Below are 12,841 nucleotides of genomic sequence, written 5' to 3'. Positions count from 1 at the left end.
ATCTCGGCTGGGACAGACCGTCAGAGTCAATTGGACCGTGTCGCTAGCCCCGCAATTGTCCTGTACACTAACGGTTGGCTGCGAAGTTTATGTCTAATAAACAGAAGGTCAAATTCCAGAAGGAATGTTGTACCTAGGCTTTGCTTTGCTATTAGATCTGGTGTTAAATGGTAGAATCGGCAATTTTGCCTAAATTCTGGTTTGGAGAAACTGGAACTGGGAACTGGAAATTGATTATTCAGATAATTTAATAAGCCCTTATATTATTTGTAATTTAAACGCTCAGATAAACGAGGTTCTACTTAAGAATTAATAAGTTCGAGTGTGAAAATTTACATAATATCAATGTAAAAGTAGAATAATTTCACTGACAAACGGTAGTCAGCACCGAGCGTGTCATCGCAGCCCAATGCAACACCATATCAAACCGTTCTTATCTATCACCAGTCAAGTTCCCCTGCTCCGGGCCCTCGGAAGCGTGTTACAGATGTTATGAATTCTGTTTACAGTTGTTTTCCTTATCTAAAGTGTGGTGTATGCCTAACTGTCACGGGTAAAGGTATCTTGTCTTCGTGTGAAAGGTTTCGAAGTGAAACTAGATTAATTCTGCTGTGTGATCTGGAAGTGATTTCACGGGGAACTTTTGAAATAGAATTCTACGAAAAAGTTGCAGGGAGTTGGCAGAAAAATTGACCCTCGCCCAGCCTCGAACCCATCTATTCAACTACACACTGTATCACGACAGGTGAATGCGCGATTGTACTGTCACCAGCCATATTCAGATTCCGATGAAGATCAATCAGTCGCTTTTTTTCACCATTCGCGTGAATTAAATTGTAAACATTACTGTCTGTTTTTTTTACCCGAGGCAGGTAAAATACGCGTTGACAGTTGAATTGTATAATGGATGACAGTGACCAGTCATCATGCACTAGACTGGATGTGGCGAAACAAGTTGGACTTCTAGGGACTATTGGTTCCGCTTATCGGTGCGAGATTCCTCGATCATTTACCGCCAGACTCACGGGCAATCGATTTGATGAACTGATTGCTTAGTCAAATATATGCGTATTCAGGTGCTCGGGGGATTTGATGAATTGCCCTAATTGAGTGCTATTTACTACACAATTCATCATGCCCCGGAACGCACCGATCGGCACCGATGGAAGCAGCTATTTTGTGGAACTAATTGGATTTCAATGTTGAATGGCGTTGCATAATTGTGTCGTGCAAAATCTATTGAGGGAGTAATATTTTTTCCCTAGTTCTGTTTCAGTTTGACAAACATCAAACCGATAAATCTGAATGCAGGAAGTGAAACACTAAGACCCTTCAGTTCGAGTTAGTGGCGGCTATGTAAATCTGCCATTCTCTCCTGCAGAAATTGCACTTCGAAGTTTCTCCCCCCTAACCGGAAAAACATATTCAAACTTTCCCAACTGTTGATTGACAAAGTTTTAATTGATTTCCACCTTTTCTCTTCCCCCACGCAGTCACACGTGTCGATCCGACGTCGGTGAAAACGGAAAACATCAGCAGCGGTTTGTCCCACGAGGACAACGGAAGTGCCCCGGGGACGACGATATCACAGGACGGCAGCGGACAGGGCGGCACCGAGCAGGGCACCAAAAACGACAAGAAAAACAAACGGCAGCGGCGCCAGCGGACACACTTCACTTCCCAGCAGTTGCACGAACTGGAGCAAACCTTCAGCCGGAACCGCTATCCGGACATGTCGACCCGGGAGGAGATCGCCATGTGGACGAACCTGACCGAGGCCCGAGTTAGGGTGAGTGCCAAACAAAAACACACACACTTTCATGGTTTATTAAAACGCGCCCGACAGCTTCTCCGCCTTCCAATGTTGCGCAGTATTGTTATTCATAACTTTTCATCTGAGGATGATGGTGATGAGAACCCCTTTCGGGGTTGCGCCTTCTGTCGGCTCCCGCTGTCGGGATGACAAACGCTTACGCTCTATGCATAATAGTTTTATTAGAATGATGATGATTATTATCGTATCCCGGGCTACAAAAGAAGTAGCATATTTGAGCCTTATGCTTGGTTGCCATTTGACTGTCTGCACTGAACACGAAAGGCCGGAAACCCTTTTCCGATTTTCCCCTTCAATTCACTGCTAGCTAAAGAATTACCGTTCGCCACAGTGCATTATTGAAACCCACTAAATTTTGCTGTTCGTTTCCTTTGGCGAAAGCGGCGTTTCTCTTCCTCACCCACAGCATCCGAGTCGTTCGTTGTTGATGGTGATAAAATTGTAATTTTATGTGTCATTTTACCAAACCGAACTTGGCTGCCGGGAATATCCGGGGGCGATTTCGCTAGACGGCGGCGCGGCTGGCTGGTGCGTTGGAATGGGCTATTATTTTGATTGAAAAATTCACCCCAGGGCTGGGCGGATTATGCGCCCGCGCACCAGGGGTCACCGCTGGATGCCCGACATCATAATGTATGCAGATTTGTTTGTGGGTGTATGTGCGTGTCTTTGTTATCCTTGATGTATCGATATTTTTTCGCAGTTTGGGGATAGATTCACAATTTCCCCTAGTTCAGGGGGAAAAGTAACTAATGTCTTATTTTACTTAGGATTACGGGGGTGCTTTGCTGCGACAGGTAGTTTTTTTTAGTGAAAATGGAATGCATTTTGAAGTAAAAAGACATGAACTTACGTGTTACGTATGTGAATGTCATGCTAAAAATGTAGGTTATAAATTTTACTATTCGCTATGGGTCCTTTCATTTTGATTTTGTATCATATTTTTCTAATCAGACGATAAAGTGTCTCGCCATTTAAAAAAAAAGCATTCAAGTAATTTTTAATGCATATTCAGTCAATTACTTTGCCTCCGAGACATTATTAAATTTTTATTATAACTTTTCTCACGAACAAATCCGGCACACGGTTAAGATGCAAAGAAGCTCTTTCCCTTGCAACAGCTTCCTAGTACAGAAAGTCCAACAAAAATAGTCACTATCGCTATCAGCAAACTAAACTTCCCTCACTGACAGTCGCCATTTCTCCGGAAAGCTGCACGAAGATATGCATATTGCCCCGAAGTGACATCATGTGTGAGAAGGCTAGTGCAATGTAGGGTTTAAGCCCGACAAGAAAATCATAAATCATTTCTCTCTGCAGCTGACCGCCTCCACAAGGGCAGCTCGGTTGCTTAGTAAAATCGTATCGCATTGACGTAGACAGCCCAACACACAGTCAGGAAATCGGAATGACATACCGCAGGCCTCGGGGCAGCCGGTAATCTGTGAGACAACACTAAGCCCCTAGCTGGGGCTAGCTCAAAGCACTCCGAAATGCACCTGAGAAATGTAATAATTAAAATTTTCCATTTCCTCACACAGCAGTATCAATAGCTGGACCGGGCTGGCAAACTACGTGCTGCCTACCAACCGATAATAATTTAATCAATTAAAGCTCCATCCTGCCGGAGGCAGCAAGGAGTGGTCCCACCGGGGGGAAAGGAAGCGTATAACCGACATCTCTAGCAACGGTAACAAGAAAGCTATAATTCATGTGTTCCAGGTGTACTCGTTGGAAAAGTAATTAAAATCATTTCACTTCATCTGTCCTAGCTAGCACAGCACTGGCAGGAAGGAGGAACGGGGAAAGGCCGGCAGTTCGTTAGCTGCCGGACCGAGTTTCGTCCGTCCTTTGGGAGGAAGAAAGCTTCTTGGAGATGCACACACAGAGAGTTTACTGTAAGCAAAAGCGGTACGACAAGTAATAAATACTTACAACGACGGACGACGGGGAACACGGAGTGTTGCAAGATAAAATATGAGCCAGGGAAATGATTTATTTCTGCATTTGTTGCTCCTCACGCCATCTTGAGGTGTTTTATGCAAAAGATTTTCTACGATGGAAATCTGTGAGTGGATAGGTAGTGACAGAGCCGTGCGCAGGATTTTTTGGTTGGCGGGGAATTTTCTTATTACCTGCCAACAAGCAATTTGCGCAATTGACATAAAAAAAAACTTCTATTGCGAACAATCCTCTCATATTCAAATACTACAAATTAATAGATGTGAACTTACTTCACTTCTGACTGCTGAATCCTATTCCATTTATCAACTGTTTGCACGTTTCTGTTTTATTTTTTATAGAGTTTACTTTCAGAATGAGATGCCAGATTTTTCATAAATTATCTTATTAACTTGTTCAAAAAGTCTGTCTAAATCTGCATTCTGCAATACATTTTCCAATTTCACTCCCAAATTTCAAATTTTCAATAATAAAATAACAACAAAGTCCCTTTAAAGTCGTGGTAGAAAAGTCTGTTTTCCAAAAATATATTTAAACTCCCATTTCTAGTTAGCTACAGAAACTTTTAGTATAAATGAAATAAAAAAAATAATCATAGATAATAATCCGAAAATCTAGGAGAATTTTTCGGAATTGATTGCAGACGTTTTCAGGTGACAAAAAATTCTAGAAATTCTATGTTTAGATCTCGTTTTCTTACCTTTTCTGAGCTTAGAAGGGATTTTGAGTTCAATTTGCGATAAGTTCCGATTGCCGTACTGTTCTTTTTCTGTCGCCACGCAGGATGAACTTTTTTATATTGTATCGCAGGACGATTCTATGACGCTTCGCAGGACAAATTTGTTTATGTTGCTTCGTCTCACAGGACGAATCTAGACGCCTCGCAGGATGAGATTGTTTTGGCTTTCCCTATGTTTGCAGTAATAAACTTGCCCGGGTTTTTCCTATGTTTTCTAATGACCCTGTTCTGGTTATTGTATCATCTTGTTATTAAAAAAAATTTTTGATCTAATTGCAAGCGTAAAGCAGGTATTAGACGAAGCGAGTATTTGCTATTTTTGGTACGAATTTTATTTGCACAAAATAAAATCTGTACCAAAAATCGCAAATATTTGCTTGGTGTAATACCTGCTTGACACGTACATAAAAACCGTGTGAATTCCGAAGTTGATATATATAACTTACATTACTCGCATCAAGGGTATTATCACTTACGAGAAAACAGTGACTTTTAATTCAATTATTGTGGTGACAGCGGCGGGATCAGACTGAATTTTTGGTAACCGTGAGGTGCGTGTTATCAGAGCGGAGTGCGTAACCTAATTTTGTTAAACGTAAGACGTCAGAGAGTGACAGTTATGTTACATTAGAGTCCACATAAAGGATTTTTCAATAATAGTTTTTTTTTGAATAAATAACAACGGTTTTGGATATCATGTGAAAGTACATTCGATGTCATTCTGTATGGAAGTCGATTTCTTTTGCATGGCTACAGCGAGTACGCTTGTAGAAGTCCAGACGTTGAATCCAATTTTTGACGGTTTTCAAACATAAATCTGCCGATATTGCTCCAATTTTACATTCGATATTTGGTCTTCTTCAATTGATGCGCTAGCGGCAGCAATATTCTCGACACTACGGGAACTTCTTTGTCTCAATAGCGCGGGAACATTTTGTACTGTGCCTGTGGATTCATTTTTTTTTCACTAGTTACTTAATTGTTGAGGCCACTGACTCCAAATTTCTGTAGTAAATTAGAATTAGCTCGAGACGATATTGCGATTCAAATACTACATTCTGCTCGTGGGATTTGTTCCACTAACGAGAAACCGAGTTTTATAAATGTATCATAAAAAAGGTTTCAGACCAGAAGAGGATAACTAACATTCGTTGGTTAGAAAATATTTTGGAAGAAAAAATGATCATTGGTTCAACCAAGAAGTCATCAATTACACAAAAAACGGGCAACAATTTTAATCGACCATTTTTTATATTTTTTTTTCTTTTTTTGGAAAACTTATCTGTTTTTTATTTCTCTGTTATCGGAGAGCCATCAATGATTAGTTATGTTTGGTAGTTCAAACGAGCAAAAATAATTAAGAAATGAGCTTTTTCAAATAAAAAAAAAATTTACCTGTTCATTAAAAACAATATTTTTCAGAGTGTATATTTTTTCAGGGAGACAAAATTAGTATCTACAATTTTACCCAAGACGTCACACTACTTGAACAAATCGTTTTGACTTTAAGAATATTTGTAATCAATTCTTTTTCTACATAGCATTTTTACATAGCTTCTCAAAAACGAGTACTAATTAAAAAAAATAACCGATAGCACAAAATGGTATATTTTACCCATAGAAACATGTAGGTATAAAAAATTTCAGTCAATTAAAAAATGAAAAAAACATATTAAAACTGGGACACCTTTTTTACTTTTTTGTGAAATTGCTCAAGTATATTCAAGGAGAAATTGAACTGAATAGAATCAAAATTAGTGGTATTGACTTGTAGAGAAATATTTCGCGTAATAGAAAAGCCGCCTTCGCTGAGCGTCTTTCTATTTCAAAACTAATTTCTTTCGAAGTGATTCACTCAGGACACTTCTTCGTGGTGACAGCGGTGAGATCGTACTGCATCATTGGCAGAGTATAGCCAATATCTATCAAAATTAAAATTTCTATTGAGCATTATTGCTTTTTTCTTACAGATAATAAAGATAAAGATAAAAACTGCCTTTCACTAGGTCACCATAAATATCCCTGAATAGTTTGATAAATAACAAATAATAAATTGTTTAAAGTTTCATAGCGTTTTTGTTTTATATTTAGCTGTTGGTTCTCAATTGCATTTCAATTGCACTAAAGTCCACACTTAACAACAATATCGCACTATATTCAAGGAGATATTTGACTTAATAGAATCACAATCATTAGCATTCAATTGCTTGGAAATTTTTCACGTGGTCGGAATACCGCCTTAGCTTACGGGAAAAGAATGCCTTTTGTTTCAAAAGTTAATTTTTTCAAAAGTGGTTCTGTGAAGACTCTTCATTGTGGTGACAGCGGCGGGATCAAACTTCATTAATAGTAAAATAATACCAATCTCTTTCGAAACCGAAATTAAATGTCGAGTTGAATATTATTACAATCTTCTTAAGAATAAAGAAAGAAAATGGTTTTTTTTTTCAAGGTAACCGCAAACATCCCTGAATAATTATTTTTTTTTTCAAATCTGAGTGCGTCATTTGTTTTTTGTTTAGCTGTCGGTTCTCATTGGCTCTTTAACCATCATTCTCAAGACGATACTTTAGTTAGAACACTAAATGCTATTTGAAGGGTATGCTCAGTGGTGCCAATCCTCAAGTTTTTTGGCACATCAGTGAAACAGCTAACGGTTGAATATCTCTAGTTTTTAAAAAATTATCCCAGTTTTCTATTCGTTACCTTATTTATTATCTTCATTCCTCTTAAATGTATGGCCTTTTCAATATTTCGTGCAAATATATCTAGTGACTATAATCACCATCAGTAAAAATCAAAATAGCAATGCATTGTCTATTTCACCCTTTTTACATGAAATGAAACGGTGCAATATGTGTATATAATTGTTACTTACGCAACATTTTTGAACCGAGAATCATACAAATTTCTGCAGAAGCTTCAAATTTCCTTCAAGTTTTCTCCAGTTTTTTATTTTGAATTTTTCCAGTTTTTCTTATGAAAAGGTTGGCATCGCTGGGTATGCACGCGGGATTTATTTTACAAATGAAAACCCGAGTTTTATCAATATGCCATGAAGGTGTCAAAGACCAGAAGAGGATAACTAGGAGGCGTGAGTTAGAAAACATTGTGTAAGGGAAGATGATCTTTTGTTCAACCATAAGTTATGTTTAAGAAGATATTTGACTGAACAGGATTGAAATCACTTGCTTTAACCTGCAAGACAATATTCAATGCGATAAAAAACCGCCATCGCTCACGGTGAAACAGCGTCTTTGTATTCCAAAGTTAGTTTTTTCAGAAGTGGTTCGGTTAAGGCACTTCATTGTGGTGACAGCGGCGGGATCGAACTGCATTATCAGCAGAATATTGCCAATCTCTACCGAAATATAAATTAAATTCGTATTGAATATAATCACCATTTTCGTACAAATAAAGAGAGAAAACGGTCCTTAGTTTGGTGATTAATGGATATTTCATTGTTCAAGATTTTAGTGCATTTCTTGTTTCATATTTATCTGTCAGTTCCCAATTGCATTTTAACTATTCACTGTTTGAATGGAGGAGCTCTGACCATGTTTTAATTTTAATGTTTCCAGCTGTTATCATTTTGCGATTTTTGTTCAAGCATATGTATTATATTTGCACACACAAAGCAAAAAGCCTACAACAACAATAAAAACCGCCCAAAAAAGTGTAGCGACGTCGTAAAACAATCATCATAGGGTTGTCGCTTGAAAGTAGACAGGAAATTATCAAAATTTGCAAATAATATAGTCGAAGATTTCAATAGTGAGACAGAAGGTCATTCAAACGTTTTTTCAAAGCTTTCGAATAAATGATCCCAAGTTTACCATGAGATATAATCGAGGATAAATTTGTCTGGCACAAAAATAAAATCACTTACATTAACTTGCTAGAAAATATTTCATGCGGTCGAAAAACCACCCTTGCTTACGTCTGTTTGTTTTGAAGTTAGTTTTTCACAGAAGTGGTTTAACGAGTACTCTTCATTGTGGTGCCAGCGGCGGGATCAAACTGCATTATTAGTAGAGTAGAGTCAATCTCTATCGGAACCGGAATTAAATTTCGTATTGAATATTATTATAACTTTCGTAAAGATAAAGAATAAAAACGGACCTTTACAAGGTCACCGCAAATTTTTCTAAATGGTTTGATGAATAACAATCAATTAATTGTCCAAAATTTCAGTGCGTTTCTTGTTTTACATTTAGCTGTCGGTTCACAATTGCATTTTAATTCTTTACTTTCTGAAATTTTCTTATACTGTTATCTCAATGCAACACTTTCCAAAATATATTCTACCTCCTGAAATCTTTGGAAAATTTTAACTGACTACGGTAGTGTTTAAATTTTCATATGTTATGATGTCAAAAAGGCAATTATTATGCAAATAGTGAAGAAAAGAGAGATAAAATTTTATTTTGCTTTAATTTCTCGTCAAATCAAAATGAAATTTCGCTCAAATTTGTAAATTATCTTACGTAAAAAAAACCTTGCTGAAGCAACATTGGTTTAGGAAGTTTTATTGGAAGAGTTTTACACAGACATTCTTCAAATTTCTAAACATCGAAAAATACCGGAAACTTTTTCAGGTGTGATTTTAGAGGCCAACTAAGATCTAGACCTTTTTTTCACAATTGAGATGATTTGTTTTTTTTTTTATAGTTTTTGTTGGCAAATATTTCAGTTTAAAAATGCACTTTTTTTATTAAAAACGTCATAAACCCCAAAGACTTTTATTATATTACAAAAGTTCACATCAATGGACAACGTAATTCTAATTTTCTAACAAAAAACCCTATAGAAAAGTTGAAAATATGTTTAAATTATGTTCATCAGAATTATTTATTTCTTGAATGTGTCAAAATGTCTAGAACATAGTAGGCTACTGAAACCACACACGAAAAAGTTATTGGGTATATTCTGATATTTAGAAATTTGAAGAATATCTGTGTATAAAACTACCTGTTTGTGGTCGATTTTCAAGAGATAGAATCCAAGTGTCTTTAGCAAAGTTTTTCTATATAAGATTACCTAGTACTTTGCTTAAGACTTCATTTTAATTTAACGGGTAATCAAAATTTTGATCTAACTTTGATTAATCAAAAACCATAATGCAAAATTTGCGATCTACAAAAAAATTGTCGATCACACTCTATCATATCAATGATATGTGACACTCAAAAAGTTGACGATAACGTTTTATTTGTCGGTTAAAAGTAAACAAAAAAATATCAAAAGTTTTAAAGATGCCTTACTTCGAGCATTATAAACAAAAAGTTTTAAAAAATGATGAAAATCGTCGAAAAATTAGCACAGTTTCTTAACAGAAATTGAGAAAAAATCGTGAAATATTATAAAAAATTTCAAAGATCATCTGTTTTAGTCAAATGCTTTCAGGAAATTAGAAAAAAATACAGTACTTTTGAAAAAACGCAATGGTCATCCAAAACTTGTTCAGAGAGTCGTCAAAATTAATAAATAGCCTTCTGTAGGAGACGTCAAACAAGAACAATTGAATTAACCATTTAAAACTATAAAATTTTGAGAAGTTATTAAACATCTCATCAAACAGAAATTATTACCAATTCCTCAAAAATTAAAAAAATGTCGTTGAGATATTTTAAAGCTATGCAAAACAACAAAAACAGGTTTAAAACCAATAAAAAGCAATTGAAATGTCATTGAAAATCACGAAAATATGTTACTAGCCCGTCAAAAATTCTGTGAATATCATCCCGAAATCGTGATAGTATATAAAAATTGTCTAAAGGCTGCCGCAAAGTCGCGAAAATTGGTCATGGAGCCGTCAAAAAAAAAAAAAAAAAAAAAAACAAAGAGAGAGTCTGACTTGCCCAAAACCGTCGTAAAGTTGGAAGTAACCTTTCAAGGATCGTCTAAAAGTCATATAAATATCATAGAAAAATGCTAAAATACATTGAAAATGCTAATAAAAATTATTTAAATTTTTAAAATTTGTTAGATTTTCAAATCAATCAGTCGAAAGTCATCAGTCATCAGGTTCTCCCAGATCTCCCAGATTACAGCAATATGTAAAGCAGTGAATACTATGGCGAAGACATCGATATCGCTTTAGCATCTGTAAAAAACTAGCAAAGATCCTTAATCTTAATGCTCTTATAATTAAACGATCCAATAACGAGTTGGAAATTGAAATAATTCGAACAACATTAATGCGAATTCGCCCTTGAATTTTCTGAATTCCCGTTTGTTGAAATTGCTGGATTATTTTTGAGTAAAGGGAAACAGAAAGGACATATTATTATTTTCGGAAAATTTCTGAAAATAGTGAGTTTGCTAATTCATTTTCATGTGACGAAAAAGAAGATTAAATATATTACGGTTAAGAAAAATTTTTGAAATAAGTGAGTGATTTGTTAAACAGTTGTTCTTGTTTCTGGTTTCCTAAATGACTTAGATCTTTAACTCCAGCATTGCATTTCAATAGATTTCTCTTCGCAATGATTCAATGCTGTCTTCCTTAGAAAAAAAATGGATTTTTTCATCAAACGGAGCTTCTGAATTAAATTGATGAATACTCATCATCTTATTCAGGCTATTTCTTGTTTTTACATGCATTTCAAATTGTCTCTGGTTTTTAATTGGGAGTTCCCGATTAGTTAACCTTGAGCGCATTTTTGCGCATTTGTTTATTTGCACTGTTGTGATATATTTCAGGTTAAAGTTATCTCCGATTGTTTATGCACTGTTAATCCAAAGTATACCTTTTTATCTGTTTTAGCAAATTGGAAATTTTGATAAGGATATTTCAATGAAGTTTGACTTTTGCGCCGACATCCTGTTGAACAAAGCTTTCTAATCTGGGTATCTTGATAAATTGTGCTTTTGTCTACCTGTTGTTGTAGAAAGAGTTGAACCCTTCGAAAACATTTCTATGCGCACTATCATGGATGCACTAAACAAGAAGACGTTACTCCAATAGTTTCAAACTAGTCCCACTGGACTCCACCCTCTTGAAAGGTTAATTTCTGACAAACTAAGCAAAACTAATTAAAATGAAAAATAGCTACGCCAAAGGAGACGCGTTAGGCTCCTCGTTTCTTCTGAAGGGGGTATGAAGTTGCGAGGTTGCGGATGTTTGTCTCTTTTTCCGCACGATTATCCTCGCAAACTCTCCCGATCGGTCGGTCCCGCAGCCCAGGATGCCCCAATTAATTGTAGAACAACTCACGCGAAACACTTTACCGGCTGAAGTTGTCGCGGCAACGGCGTTACTGGCGACGACGGTGACAGCCTAGCGTTCTACCAACACGTACGAATGGGACGAGCGACGACGACGCCATTGCCGTCAGCCATTGTTACTTGCCAGTGGTGGCGATAATTTATATCTACCTTCCAGCCGCCCGCCACGTGGTAGGAGAAGTTTTTAATTTATGCTTTTTACGCATCGTTTGGTCGCAATTCAGTCTTGTCCGGGGATCCGCAGTGCGTCGCATCGTGGCCCAACTTCCAGCGACATGACAGAAGACAGAAGGAAGGCGGGTTGGTGGATGGGAGAAGGAAACTTTACCTACTTTCTGGTTTTTCCTCTCCCGCCACAAGATTTGTTTTGAGAAGTATGTTCTCGGAATGTGTAATGACAGGTTGTTTGAAATGTCGCACTCCTCGTTGTTACCGTGGCTCTGAACGGCGAAGATTTTCGCAATCTCTGTGTGGCTGTGGCGGCCCTGAAACAATATGATAATTCAGCTCTTGAATAATTCCACTTACTTTGGAGGACGATAAACGTGAACTATCACCCCTGCTAATATCGTGCCCGAGTGCAATCCGGTGGTGGCCCGCGCCACTAATAGTCTATTTAGAGAGCACACGCCAAGAGCACTCCACACAAGGTATAAATAAACATAGGCATAATGCTAAAATATACATGCGTAGTCCTTTCAACGGCACGAGGTTAATCCTCACATGATTAAGATAATAAATCTGAGCGGATTACGCGAAGACAAACACAACCGGCTTGGAAAGCGAGCAATCTCCGGTTTGCGGGTGTTTAGTTGGCGCAGTCTGCGGGACAACGTCGTCCCGAGTCCCGGCCACTGACACAAAACCGAACGCGTCGGTTCTCGGATGTCGGTGTCAGTATTGCATTGGCAGGAACAAAATAGCTACAACTAGACAGCTGCTTGCTGATGCTATTGCACCGGAGAATCGGTGATGCACCCAACAATGGAATGACTCACACGCGAAACATAATCCCGTTTGGTTAATGAGCGCTTCTAGGTTTGGAAGCAGATATCATAGGTAAATTGTGTACTTCA

At 37.3% G+C, this 12,841-nt stretch overlaps 1 protein-coding gene across 2 annotated transcripts in view; it reads left to right on the top strand.

Moving 5' to 3' along the window:
• The window catches only part of LOC129718373 (pituitary homeobox homolog Ptx1), a 166,139-nt gene that overhangs the window by 125,624 nt on the left and 27,674 nt on the right, over positions 1–12,841 (top strand). For both annotated transcript variants that reach the window (XM_055669109.1, XM_055669108.1), the window contains one exon: positions 1,494–1,789. In XM_055669109.1, the coding sequence (XP_055525084.1) occupies positions 1,494–1,789 (296 nt within the window). The remainder of the gene's footprint in view (positions 1–1,493; positions 1,790–12,841) is intronic.

The sequence above is a fragment of the Wyeomyia smithii genome, chromosome 1 (assembly GCF_029784165.1).
Source record: "Wyeomyia smithii strain HCP4-BCI-WySm-NY-G18 chromosome 1, ASM2978416v1, whole genome shotgun sequence".
NCBI lineage: Eukaryota > Metazoa > Arthropoda > Insecta > Diptera > Culicidae > Wyeomyia > Wyeomyia smithii.
This window is presented reverse-complemented; position numbering and strand designations above follow the sequence as displayed.